The sequence below is a fragment of the Magnolia sinica genome, chromosome 16 (genome assembly GCF_029962835.1).
Source record: "Magnolia sinica isolate HGM2019 chromosome 16, MsV1, whole genome shotgun sequence".
In the NCBI taxonomy this organism is placed as follows: Eukaryota; Viridiplantae; Streptophyta; class Magnoliopsida; order Magnoliales; family Magnoliaceae; genus Magnolia; species Magnolia sinica.
In genome coordinates this window covers 38083307-38098574 of record NC_080588.1, presented here as the reverse complement: position 1 = coordinate 38098574, position 15268 = coordinate 38083307, and the positions used below count along the sequence as shown (strand labels likewise).

The window sequence follows — 15268 nt, the reverse complement described above, 5'->3', positions numbered from 1 at the left end:
TGACATGTAAAGATTCCGTCGTTTAATTGCTTCGCTTGTAAGCCTAAGAAGAAATTCAATTCACTGACCATACTCATTTCAAATTCAGATTTCATGAGATCGGCAAAGTTATATGCAGTATGTTCACATGTAGAACCGAAGACTATATCATCCACATAGATTTGGGCAATGAGCAATGAATCCTTTGTCTTTTGAGTGAACAATATTTTATTTACACTCCCCCTACAGAATTTATGGTCCAAAAGGAATTTCGTCAAACGTTCATACCAAGCACGTGGTGCTTGTTTGAGACCATAAAGTGCTTTGCTCAGATGATAAACATGATGAGGATACTTAGGATCTGAAAATCCCTTGGGTTGTTCCACATAAACTTCTTCATCAAGTTCCTCATTAAGAAATGCACTTTTCACATCCATCTGAAATAGTTTAAACTTTAACGCACATGCAATAGACATGAGAATCCTGATAGACTCAAGACGAGTTATAGGAGCAAATGTTTCATCAAAATCAATGCCTTCTATCTGTGAATATCCTTGAGCTACTAACCTTGCTTTATTCCTGATCACATTGCCAGATTCATCAGATTTGTTCTTGAAGACCCATTTGGTTCCAATGATATTTGTATCGAGTGGTCTGGGAACTAATTGCCATACCTCATTTCTCTGGAATTGCCGAAGTTCTTCTTGCATAGCATTTATCCAATGTTCATCTTGAAGAGCTTCCACAATATTCTTGGGCTCAATCTTTGAGGTAAAGCAAAAATGACTATAGATGTTTTCAATCTGCTGTCGAGTTCTTACACCATCACTAGGATCTCCAATGATTTGTTCCCGAGGGTGATCCTTAATGATGGGTATGTTGGATGACTGTTGAGGTTCATTAGATGAGGGAGTTTTGTTATCTGATTTATTTACAATGCATGAATCCACATCATCTTCTAATTCATTTAAGGGGCTGTCTTCTTCATGGGGTTGGTCATCAACCACCACATTGACTGATTCTTGAATGGTGAGGGTCCTTAGATTGTATATCCTATAACATGACTATTCAAGGCATACCCTAGAAAGATACCTTCGTCATTTTTAGACTCAAATTTTTCTAGGTGATCTCTGTCTTTCAAGATGTAACATTTACTGCCAAAGACACAGAAGTATTTCACACTAGGTTGTTTTCCATACCATAGTTCGTGTGGTGTTTTGTTCAAACCTGCTCTAAGATATACTTTATTTATTATGTTACATGAGGTATTGACTGCTTCAGCCCAGAAGTTTTTTGCCATATCTTTTCCATTTAACATAACTGACCCCATTTTCTGCAGTACTTGATTTTTCCTTTCAACAACTCCATTTTGTTGTGGAGTTTTTGGGGCTGAGAATTCATGGCGGATTCCTTTCTCATCACAATACCTTTCAAATCGCTCATTTTCAAATTCCCCACCATGATCACTCCTAATACGATTTATGCAATATCCTTTCTCATTTTGAAGTCGCTTTGCCATAATTACAAATTCATTAAAGGCATCAGATTCTTCTCGAAGAAAAGTGACCTAAGTAAATCTGGTGTAATCATCTACTACCACTAAGAAGTATCTTTTTCTGCCATGACTTTCAACTTTGGTGCGACCAACTAAGTCCATATGTAGTAAATCCAATAGCTTTGTTGTTGCTATGGTGGTTGTCTTTTTGTGACCGACTTTTATCTGTTTACTCTTTAGACAATCACCACATATAACTTTTTCTTCTTTTCTAATCTTGGGAAGTCCTCTAACCAAATTTCTTGAACTTAACTTGGTTGAGTTTCGATAGTGAACATGTCCCAGCCTTTGGTGCCATAATTTGGACTCACTCTTCACAGCCATATTACATTTTGTGGATAGTACATTCTCATTGCTACTTTCAATAACGTAGCAATTGTCACTTGTGCGTAAACCTTTCATGATAGATTTTCCTGTATGATCTAAGATTCTACACACATCTTTTGAGAAGGTGACCAAATATTCTTTGTTGCAGATTTGAGAGATACTTAGGAGATTATGCTTTAGGCCTTCTACACAAAGAACATTTTTAATCTTGGGGAGTCCTGGTCCAACTATCATTCCTTGCCCAATTATTTTGGTGGAGCTCCCATCTCCAAACGTGACTGACCCACCAACAAAGTTTGAATACTCACAAAAATGAGTTTGGTCACCGATCATGTGTCTAGAGCACCCACTATCAAGATACCCTTTTGAACTATTACTGACTTTCAGAGCAGTATGAATTACTAGGCAATTGTTCTGATCTTTCGCACCCTCTAATCCTACATTATTGGTCATCATTCCAACTTCAGTCAAGATCACTCTCTAAGCAGAGAAGCCTTTAAGAGAGACCCGCTCTGATACCAATTGAAATTTCGGAAATGATTGCTTTAGTCGAAGTGGGAATATGCTAAGATGTCCTAGACGGGGTGAATAGGACTTTTTAGAATTTTATGATGATTTAAAAACCTATCAACCCAATCTTGAACTAATATGCAAATAACAGGATTTCTTCAATGTAACTCTAATGGCTTAGAGGATCCAATCATAAGACTATTCAAAACATAAGCAAGATATATAACATAGTTCATGATGGATATGACTGTGTGTGAGATGTGATTCTAATTAGGTCTAGATAATCATGTAAACATGCATTATGAGAACATTTAGAGAAATCATATAGGTAATAAAAGTAAATAACAATCCCAGACACAGTCATTTTTATAGTGGTTTGACTACGTGTCTACTCCACTTCCGACGGACGCACTCAACCCTTGAGTGTACTGGATCTCACTAATGGAGGTTTCAAATTAGGTTCATCTCAAACCAGTACAACCTATGCAAGGCTGAGTTTAGGACATACAAAAGGTACTTAACATGTCTCCATGAGACACAAGTTTATGCCCCACACGGGAGCAAGGGTCAACACACAATACCCAGATTTTAGGCAACACAGGCTAAGGATCCACACAAGAAACCTAACAGTTTATGCCCTACACAAGAGCAAAGGTTAACACACAACACTTAGATTTTAGACCACACTGGTCATGGACCTACACAAAGGACCTAAGTTTATGCTCTCCATAGAGCAAGGCTCAACACATAGCACCCCCATGTACTCTCCCGTCGGAGGCCTCTTATGAGTACTTGAAAGGGGTGAGAAGCACCTTTGACCCAATCCTACAAAAGGAATGATAAAAAAGGGTCTCTTGACTCTAATGACTTACAGATAAGTAGATGAGCCCTGTTAAGGACATTGATGAAGATCTCCTCCTTTGATAATGAAGAATCTTCAGCTGCCTTGAACTGCAACATAGATGATGCTCCAATGTAAGGCGACAGGTTGGGTAAAGGTTATGTTGGAATCCTACTCTATTAAATGTTTTTCTATATTAGAAACATAGTGATTCCAATTATTTATGCATTCAAGGTATCCCAGCTCAATGATTTACCATTAAGGTGGTAGTTGGAGGATCCTTGAATGTGGAAGTTTATTCCCCAATCCACTCTATTGAATATCAATGACGAGTGTGGATTGGAGGATGAACTCCCATGAGAGAAAAAGACTTAGGGTAGGTAATCTGAATTAAACACTCAAAAGCTCTATATGTTTTCTCTATAAACAACCAAAGGCAATCTCTCATTAAATAGGCAAAAAGTTCCAATAGAAATAAAACAGTCATTTTTTTGACAGAGTTCGATATCATTGAGCATATACTCTCGATAACATCGAATGGCCGCTCGATGACATGAACTCAATTTGTTAAACACTTTTGAACCTTTTTGCCAGCTGGTCGAGGATATCAAACTTTCTTCGATGTCATTAGATTTCGAACTCTGATTTCATCGACGCATGGTTCGATTCCTTGATATTTGAAAACTTGAGAGCAGACTTGCCTTTGAAACTTAACAGGTAGATATGATTGGGCATCCTTCAATGTCATCTGAATTTGAATGTCGATGATATCGATACCAGTTTCGATTCATCGATATGTTTAAGTAATTTTCCTATAAGCTTGCTGGACAGTTTGTGTCCTATTTCGATGACATCGACCTGGTCTCAATATGATCAATATTTTAATATCGAAAGCATCAGATATTCGTCGATACTTCAAATGAATTTACCCGAAAGCTTGCTGATTTGATTTGTGTCCCAATCTGATACCATCGAATGTCTGTCGATATCATTGAGGTTTGAATTTTAAGGATATCGAATCTCTCTTCAAGATATTGAAAATCACATAATTTTTCTTAACTGTATATTAGACACAAACTGATCAGATGTCGATTTTATCGAGCCTCCTCGATGAACTCGAGATTTGAAGGTCAATGATATCGAACATGCCATCGATTCATCGATAATTCAGTCCAAGATTCATTGTGGTTGCTGGACATCTGAAGTCCTCATTTCGATAATATCAAGTGAGTTTCGAGAAAATCGATAACAAAGTTCGATTTCATCGAACCACTTATCGATAAATCGACAAAGGCAGAAAACTTAGAGATTTTCCTGATTTTACAAATAGTTTTTCACCTTAAACTCTAAGTTGTTCTATCCATTTTTAAAGGTTTTATATACCTGGTGTTTTGGGACAGGGGTTGTGAGGCTAAGTTTACCTTTGATGAGTTCGGGCACACATCCTGTTGAGGCAAACGCTTGAATGATCTTCCTATGGGGCTCACTTGTCTTGTTGAGTCAACACTCAAGCTAATTGACAAACTAGGGCACTTTCAATGATAAGTTAGTGCATGTAGATCAATAAATGATATCGTCAACATAGATCTGAATTATTAGTATACGATCATTATATTTCTTTATGAATAAAGTTTTATCAACACTGCCCATAATAAAGTTATGACTAAGTAAAAATTTAGTCAATTTTTTGTACCATGCCCTGTGAGCTTGTTTCGAACCATAAAGTGCCTTTTTAAGATGGTACACATGATTTAAAAGTTTAGGGTCATCAAAACCCTTAGGTTGTTCAGCATACACTTCCTCACGTAAGTCACCGTTTAGAAATGCACTTTTGACATCCATTTAATATATTTTGAATGTCTAATGACATGCAATCGAAATAAATAATCAAGGCGTGGAACTGGTGAAAAGGTTTCATCATAATCAATACCTAATTCATCAGTTCTATTCTTAAAAATACATTTGGTTCCAATTATATGTTTATCAGTAGGTCTGGAAACCAAGTATCATACATTATTTCTGACAAATTGATTTAATTCTTCTTACATGGCAATTATCCAACTTCCATCGGCAAGTCTTCATTTACATTAGCCGGCTCAATTTGGGAAGTGAAGCAAGCATGTCACGCTCCAGACACGGCAATCGGACTCACAAGGAACCCAATAGCCGGTTCTGGCTGCAACAACCTCCGTAGTACCCCATTCTTGGCCCTGAGGTAGGTTCCGATCCTAAGATCCTACAAGGAAGAAATTCATAAACATATAACCATTTTCAATATGAGCATACCTAAGATCACAACAAGTACATCTAAGAAATAACAAGGCACACATCACAAAATCCACTATAAATTTGAACTTTAGATACAATGCTGAAGGGAAATATATCTAACAACAAAAGAAAGTGGGAGAGATCTGCAACATTGAGGTCCTCGGCTTAACACCTATCCAAGCTCAGCTGCTACGACGCCGACCTAGGATCTCCTACACGCATCAATCGTTTATAAGCTTATAGAAGTTTAAAGGGTAGTGAAAGTGTGTGACAATGGTACGCAAAAGAATAATAGGAGATACAGGAAGGGAAATATGATCAATGACAATATCACTAGCCTTACCGAGGCTTGTCATGAATACAATGCAATAAGTACTAGGTGCCATACCAAGGCGATGCATAAAAGGCTTATATATCCGATGCAAATGTGATATGAAGTGATGCCAGTCCTCATATCTAATCCACATATCAAGTAAATTTCCATCATAAGGAAATCACCGGGGTCAAGTACACTGTTGGATGACTGGCGCTCTCTAAACCCGCACAGTCAAATGAGAGTAAGAGGACTCACTACCCACCTATGGACAGCTAATTACTAACAAGGCTCAACGGTAGCAGACCCATTTACGAGCTGGTAAGACAACCTAACAATGCCTTCTTACATCAGGCGAGTAAGGCCATACTTGAACCCAACCGACTACATGACAGTGGGAGTCGCCGCCTAACGGTGAAAGGCCCTCGTGCGCTCGTAGTTTTCACTCGGTCACGGCGTTGGGATAGATCCTTGGTACCATAGAAGTTTTAGAAAATTTACCCATGGGCATCCTATGCACCCTATATGCTTAAGTAATACTTTCGGTGTCCACAAACGGCCATCCACGAATACCCCTGTGGAGGCAGGCCCTGATGAAGCAAGGGCAATATTATCATGAAATGTGATGCCAATGCATGAGTCACACATACAAATCATGCACTAGCTCCAAGCACTGGATGTGCACAAGGGGAGAAACTCCATCCCTCTATCGTATTAACCCATTGACCACACACAAATGCAATTCAGTCACGTAAATGATGCATATGGGTCATAAGGGTGTAAGTGCCCCACTCGGCAATAATGACGTGGAACATACTCCTCCTTCCCAAGGAGGGACTAAGTCTAGGTACATAGACAAGTACTCTAAGGAGAAATCCTCTAGTGGGGGCCTAATACTTTGGGGTAGCCCACAAGCTAAGATGGCTATAAAAACCTACAGAAGAAGCGGTCCTAACAAGGGTCCAAGGTGGGCCTTCAACCACCTATAACAACCCTATGGGCCTACCTTAAGGCCACCAAGGACGACATCCAACCTCAATTGGGTCCCAAAAGGTAGCCCACTACTACTCGACCAAATCGAGGCCCAAGGCCTAAAACAATCCATGGGCCTAAGGGGCAATAGACATGGCCCAATTTAGTAGGCAACATAGTGGGCCCCTAAGTAAGGGTCGGGCCCAACTATAAAGATCACAAACCCATACATTGTGGTGGGCCTAATGGGCAGCCCAGTATTCCAACCTTATGGGCAAATTCTTATGTTTGAAACAAGTGAGTTGGGCCTCACCTCTTGGCCCAAGTATGGGGTTAATTTAGTGGGCAACCAAGGACCCAACTACTTGAGTATTTTGACCCATAAAAACCATCACAATAGCATGGTAAATATAAGCCCAAAGGTCCAATGGGCCTATCTAGAAAGTTCCAACCCAAAAAGGGCTAGATAGTCAAACAATTAGCTAGAAATATGGACCCAATAAAAACCAACTGGGGTGGGCCTCAAATGTGCACTAATTAAGCCCAAAACCTAACTGGGGATAGGGCAAGATATGTATAAAAATATCCTGAAATCTGGTGGGCCATGCTGCCCCAAAACATGCATTTATGGGTAGCCACTTTGGGCCTATTGTTGAAATTCCAGCCCATCCACTATGTGGGCTTGCTGGAAATCCAACAATAATTAATTTATATAATTATTTTGATCCCTGGTGACTCACACATGTCACAGAGGGTCCCAGCAGATGAAATGAGTAGATACAACATACCTATCAAGTGGGCCATCCAGTCCAGCAGCAGGCCATAAGCTGGGCATCCTTGGTGGATGGTTCATGGGCTTGGACTGCTGCTCAACACCAAGCTTAAGGTGGGCCCCACTATGGACATCCCTTCAAGGGTGGGTCATGTCCAAGTGGGCCATACCAGATGGGTGAAAGAATGGATGAAACACAACATTATGGGGGCCTCAAGGAGGTGGGAGGGCCAGCCCATGCTGGACATCAACCACCATGGGACGTCCAACATGGCTGCTGGTCAGCCATGTTTCCCTAGGTTCTGGTCCCCAATCATGTATGATGGGTCCCAGCAAGGTGGGGCACATTGGATAAAAATTTTGGGGCCAACAGACATGCCATTTAATTTATACAATTTATGGACAACAAGGTTACAGAAAAATACAGGTTGCTGTACCTTTTTGGATCACCCATTAGGGTGGGCCCATGCTCATTAAATGAGGGGAAAATGGGAGGGAAAGGTGTCTCTATTATTGTACAACAAGGTAAGGTCCACATCAGTGGGCCACTATCCCCAAAAATCGGATCACAATGGGGTTTCCCCCCTCCAACAATATGGCTGGACGGTCCCACTTGTTGGACTATCCAGGCCCTTAGGCCCAACCCTTGGGCCTCCCAAAGAAGGGCTGCATGGGGTTGTTTTTCAACATACATCAAGGTGGGGTCCACACACCAACGACCCACCCTCAACTCCTTCAAAAACAAGTCAAACATGTGGGCCAAACACTTCCCCAAAAATCAGCAACATGGGCCTGAAAAATTCTGGACAGCAATGTATATTGCTGCCTAGTGCAGCCCACGAATAAAAATCCAGCAAGAATAATCCTTATGTACATCAAGGTGGGGCCACCTAGATGGGCCATACACATCCGGAACATGCTCCCAATCGATCTGGACCTTGCATGTGGGAATGGACAACAAGGTGAATCTTCATATGTCCAGAAAATGGGATAAGGGGACGTCCCATCAAGGGTGGACGGCTGGATATGTCTTGCACATTAGGTGGGCCACCATGATCAGCAAATATTAGAGAGAAAATAGAGAGAGAGGGAGAAAAAGATAGAGAATTTGGCCATAGGGAAAGGGCTCTGCCACTAATGAGCCTCCTAAGAATAATCACACCCATACATCTTCATCGATTTATAATTACATCATGAAACTAGCGCATGCATGGCCTATAATCACAATGGAGGGTTGGGATGCCATCCCCACCATGAGGCTAAGGTCTAGATGACCTTAGAATGATTTGGATCATGATATACATCATGATGGGGTCCATGGAGAATGGCCCCATCATGGAATAATGCATGCATGTAGGATGGGCCAAGGGTCACATCCAAGGGATCAAATGGAATACCCACTATGGATTGGTGGGTCCCACATGTTCCATACATGAAGAAAAAAAAGATCAAGAGAGAGAAGAGAGATCAGCAAGTTGTAGGCACCCACCTTCAAATCAAGCTCTCTATCTTCCACACAAGGTAGATGTAGCACCAAGGAAGAAGAAGAAACGACTAGGATGAATTTCTAAGGGTGGGATTGATGGGTTTTGAAGCTTCAAGGGGCTGGAGTAATGGAGGAATGTGGGACGTTTGGGAGAGGAGTTGCTAGAATGAAGAAAATGAGAAAGAGGGAGAGAGATAAGGAGAGAGAGAGAGAGAGAGAGAGAGAGAGAGAGAGAGAGAGAGAGAGAGAGAGATAGCAATGATTAGTTTTGTAAGAAAAGAAATGATTAGCTAGGGAGGAGAAACCAAAGTTGCTAGGGTAGGGTAGGTTTGGGTGGTGTGTGTGGTGTTGGTAGAGTAAGCTATGGAGGTTCAGGTGGTGTGTGTAGTGTGTGTGTTGGAACTTGTGTAAAAGGGGAGTGGAGCCACAAGCACTATTCCTAGGTGGGCCATATGATCAAGGGCCATAAAACGAAACGTACATAACTTATGATCCATATATCGAATGGACACACAAGATGAAAAGGCCAAGCTATATGTCCTATAAGGGGGGGGGTGAATAGGACTATGCCAAATAAAACTTTAATAGCGGAAAAATGATAACCAAGTAAAATAAATCAATTCACAATGCTTAAAATGAAAAGTAGCCTCAATAATCAAGTATTAAGAGATTGAAACAAATGCAGTTCTAAGGACAACCTTACACCATAAAAACCAAAGGTTTATGGCAGGACAACCTTATTTCTAGAATGTTCTTTGTATCAAAAACTCAAACCGAAGAGGAATAAATAAATAGCAAGGAATTGAAATAAATTGCAGGAATATAAATCTAAATTATTACAACATTCCCCACTGTGCTTGAAATGTAAAAATTACAACATTCACATCCATACATACATTCCACAACTTAAATGATAAAAGATAGGAAATTAAGCAAACATTCAAATCACAATACACAAAGAGTTATAGTGGTTCACCTGTATGTTCACCAACTGTTAAATAACAGCCACACAGAATGCTACTCCACTCCTAATATCCTCACACAGGGGATATTAGCGTTCACTGTCAAAATAGGTTTCACAGGTTCATCTAAAACCTTCATAATTGTGTCTTTTTAACTTGGGCTTACACAATCCAAAAACCCACACTTTTTGAGTTTTTTGGCTCTTCTCAGATAACCAAACACAATGAGATTTTTTTGGCTCAATCTCAAAAGAAACCAAAAATAGAATGTAAATTCCAGTAATGTAAAATACTCGAATTTCTCCTTTCTAGCAGCTCGGAAGAACCAAGTCGGAGTAGAGATTCGAATGTCAAAGTTCAATGTCCAATACTCACTTTATAATGGTTCTAGGTTCCAATAGATTTTAAATTAAACCAAAATGGGCTAGCTTTAATTGATTTTGATTCCAGAAAAAGGAAAATAACACTTCCTCTTTTCAGATCAGATTGGAATACAAGAAACAAAATCAATTTAAAAAGCTAAAGAAAGAGAATATTAAATATGTACACTTAGCTTAAAATGGAGCACAGACTTAACTCTCAGAAGGCCGGATTAAAATTGCTTGAGTTGTAATAAATATTCTGAGATTCGTGCTCTATTTATAGGTAAGAAAATCGCATCTTCGACTGGTCCAGAAGTCGCTACGACTGGTCTTAGAACCAACATATATTTGAAAATTTGAGCGTGATAAGATAAGGCAGTTTCATGACTGGTCATAGATAGACTATGACTGGTCGAAGGACACCTTCGACTGGTCTTAGGTTGCTCACGACTAGTCGAAGCCAAGCAAAATACATCGCTGTAGTTTGAGTCGTAGGTTCATGACTGGTCGAAGGAACAATCGACGCTGTTCATACGACTGGTCGAACAGACCCCAGGATTGGTTGAAGCTTAACAAAAAATTCTGAATTTTTGTAACAAACTTACGACTGGTACAGGAAAATCTTAGACAGGTTGAAGCAGTGCTAGGACTAGTCGAGCAAGGTCTAGGACTAGTCTTAGAACAGACCAGATTCTCAAATATAAAATATTTGCATTATGTATCCGAAATTACCTACTCTAAAGGTCAACCTAAGGTCAAACATATCTTAATAGGGAAGCAAGGACATTGAACCCTTAAGATATGTAACCTTTAAAGAAAGTGAAGCTTAAAATCTTGATGAAGCTTTTCCTTAAAAGCTTCAATTACACAATCTTGAATCTTGACTTGTAACTTGTAAATTCAGTTGAACATTCTCGAGTCTCGACTTGTAAACATGTCTTGTCTTTCGAAGTCGATCTTGTAAGACAATGTCGTGGCTTGACATATCTTGAGTTGAGCATTGTGCTTCATTAATGTAGTCAACATCCATACACTGAGACTCGCTTCATCCATAGATGCTTCATCCATACTGTGTTTCGAACATTTGTATTTATGTAATTTCATAAAGTACAAGAAGTGTTTTTGGCACCACAAATTTGACAACATAAAGGGACTTTCAACCATAGCACTTACACAAGATGCGTCATGGGAACCACAACGATGATGTGAACAAGATGGCATAGGTTTCGGGCCGATCCGAGTTGGGTCAACGTGACTAGACTTAAGGATGACTGCAAACACTATTCGAGGTTCGTTAGTCACCGGGATTCAACTGGTAGGACCGCGGGACCAAGGGAAACGAAATGTATACATACACACACCTGTACACACAGGAACTCTGGTCAGGTCTTACAATCCTCCCCACCAACAAAGAAATTTTGTCCTTGAAATTGACCAATCTAGGACAAAATGAAAGGAAAAACACTACCATCATATAACAATTATCAAAGAAAAGGTAATATAAATAATCATATATCAATCATTCATAAAAAAAATGGGGGTAACACTCTTTAATCTTAGCCTCGCGTTCCCAAGATGCCTCAGCCTCCAAATGATGACCCCATTGCACCTTCACTAAGGGAATGACCTTAGTCCTGAGGACCTACTCCTTTCGATCAAGAATACAGATTGGCTACTCAATGTAGGAAGCATCTTCACAGACCTCGAGTGGCTGCCATTCATACCAAATCGCGGTAATCTCAAAAGGTCCAATGAATCTCGGGGTAAGCTTGCCATTCATACCAAATGGCACCACGCCTTTCATAGGCGAGACCTTGAGATATATCATGTCCCTAACTGCAAACTCGAGGGGTCGATGCCGACGATCAGCAAAACTCTTCTCCCAGCTATAACCTGTGTGCGTCCTCTGCCTGATAACATCAATAACCTCTGACGTCTGCTGCACAAGCTCGGGACCTAAGAGACGATGCTCTCCAACCTCGATTAACAACTATGAGACTGCATGGTTTACCATAGAGTGCTTTAAAAGGAGTCATTCCGATAGTCGCCTGATAGCTATTATTGTACGCGAACTCAGCGAGGCGCAAATACTCATCCCAACTGCTCGTAAAGTCAATCACATAAGCTCTGAGCATATCCTCAAGGATCTGGTTAACCCTTTCAGTCTGCCCATCACTCTATGGATGATAAGCGGTGCTGAGATGCAAAGTGGTCTCCATCGCCTGTTGGGAACTCCTCCAAAATTGAGACATAAATCTGGAGTCTCGATCAGAAATGATCGAAACTGGGATGCCATGTAGTCTTACTATCTCCTCAATGAATACCTTTGCAAGCTAGTCTATAGTCCAGGAAGCACGCATCGGAATAAAATGAGCCGACTTCATCAGACGATTGACGATAACCCTAATGTTATCATAACCGCGCTGAGTCCTTGGCAAACCTGTGATGAAGTCCATCGACACATGCTCCCACTTCCGCACTAGGATGCTCAATGGCTGCAAGGCACTAGGGGGTCTCTGGTGATTGGCCTTGACACGCTGACATGTGTCACACTCGGCCACAAAACTAGTAATCTGACGCTTCATCCCCTGCCAAAAATACTGCCTCCTCATATCACGATACATCTTCGTGGAGCTCGGGTGAATAGTAAGTCTCGATCGGTGTGTCTCGGTCATCAGATCACGGACATATAATCGGCCTCTGAAGCGTAATCCACCATCGGAACCAATTTGCCAGTTTGACTGCTCCACAGATGCAGCCTCTGCTTGGTACTCATGAAGCAACTCATCTGTTTGCTGAGCCTCGATCACCCTAGCCACCAAAGAGGGTTGAATTGACAAGCTTGAAAGTTGAACAATAGAAGAATGCAGACTGAACTCAAAGTCAAACTCTGAAACATCCTCGAGCATCTGCCACTCTCGCACCATCATCTGAACCACCAGGCCTCGTGGCTGACGGTTGAGCGCCTCCACCACCACGTTTGCCTTACTCGGTTGGTACTGAAGGTCAAAATCATAATATTTCAATAGCTTCATCCATCGCCTCTGACACAGGTTTAACTTGGATGGTGAAAATAGATACTTCAAGCTCTCATGATCCGAGAAGAGCTCGAACCTGACCCCATATAGATAATGCCTCCACACCTTCAGTACGAAGACAACTGTTGCTAGCTCCAAATCATGGGTGAGGTAGTTCAGCTCATGGACTTTGAGCTGGCGTGAGGCATACACTACTAGCTTCTCATCCTACATCAGTACAGCACCCAAACCAACTCTAGAGGCATCGGTAAATACAACAAAACCCTCACTCCCATCAGGAAGAGTGAGAACAGGAGCGGACGTGAGGCGGTCCTTCAACTTCATAAATACCTCCTTACAAGCGACACTCCAGATGAACTCAATGCCCTTCCACATCAACCAGGTCAGCGGTGCTGTAATACAGGAGAAGCCCTCGATAAACCGACGATAATATCCCGCTAGACCAAGGAAACTACGGATCTCGGACGCGTTCGTGGGATGGCCCCACTGACGCACTGCATTAACCTTCAAGGGGTCCATAGCGACACCCTCCCTCATCACCACGTGACCGAGGAATTTCACCTCCTCCTGTCAAAACTCGCACTTCTTCAGTTTCGCATATAGTTGGTGGGCACGGAGGGTCTCCAGCACAATTTGTAAGTGCTCAACATGGTCCTCCTGGGTCCTCGAATATACAAGAATATCATCAATGAATACCACCACAAACTGATTGAGGAATGGCCGGAAGACCTTGTTCATCAGCTGCATAAATACAGCGGGTGCATTGGTCAGCCCAAACGACATGACCAGGAACTCAAAATGACCATAGCGCATCCAGAAAGCTATCTTCGGGATGTCCTCCTCTCAGACCCGAATCTGATGGTAATCGGAGCGCAAGTCTATCTTGGAAAAGTACTGTGCACCCTGCAACTGGTCAAATAGAACATCAATACGGGGAAGTGGGTATCGTTTCTTGATAATGACTCTGTTGAGCTCGCGATAATCCATATAGAGCCGCAACGAGCCATCCTTCTTCTTCACAAACAATACTGGGCTCCCCAAGGTGAACTGCTGGGATGAATAAAACCCAACTCTCATAGCTCATTTAACTACTCCTGCAGTTCCCTCAACTCCAACGGTGCCATCCGTTAGGGAGCTTTCGAGATAGGTGCAGTACCGGGCACTAAATCTATCTGAAACTCAATCTGCCGACGCGGCGGTAAACCCGGGATCTCCTGGAACACATCCAGGTACTCACAAATAACTAGCAGCTGCTCAATACATCTTACCACAAAATCCTCCACGATAGAAGCCAAGAAACTAGACAACGACTCTCCTCTGGGCTCGGCGACAAACTGGAACACTAGCAAGCTGGGAATGTGAAATATAACCATCCTCGCGGCACAGTCCAAGATGGCACAATACTTCGCAAGCCAATCCATACCTAAAATAACATCAAAGCCTGCCATCCGCATCATGAACAGATCAATATGAAGGAACATCTCACCCATTAACACCGAGTAAGAAGGGCAACATCGGTTCAATACTATAGACTTCCCCCAGGGAGTCGAAACTACCAAGGCCTCAGACGTGGACTCCAATGGAATACCGGTCGATCGGCAAAACTGCTCGGCCATGAAAGAATGGGAGACACCAGAATAAAAAAAAAACATGGACAATGCAAGTAGAAATAAGAAGAATACCCTTGACAACTCCCCTGGTCGATGACTGCGGGTCTTGGCCTGATGCTTGTTGTGCGGAATAAAATCTGCCTTGAGCTGGTAAAGAAAGCAAATTGGAAGACTGTGGATCCTGAGTCAGTGCCTGATGAGCTGCAATACATACTCGACCCAGGGACTGGACATGTGGATATCTCCTCTGCTGCTGCTGCTGTTGCCTCTGCT

The 15268-nt window shown here is 41.7% G+C and overlaps 1 protein-coding gene across 1 annotated transcript; it reads right to left on the bottom strand.

Annotated features, from left to right (window-relative positions):
* Nucleotides 1-14512: 14512 nt before the first annotated feature.
* LOC131228805 (uncharacterized) lies at nt 14513-15001 on the bottom strand. Its single transcript, XM_058224666.1, has one exon. The coding sequence runs from the start codon at nt 14999-15001 to the stop codon at nt 14513-14515; it is 489 nt and encodes a 162-aa protein (XP_058080649.1).
* Between the last annotated feature and the right edge of the window lie 267 nt (nt 15002-15268).

What these genes read in the sequence shown, in the direction of transcription:
- LOC131228805 (XM_058224666.1), bottom strand. Translation starts at nt 15,001, where the DNA reads ATGGCCGAGCAGTTTTGCCGATCGACCGGTATTCCATTGGAGTCCACG.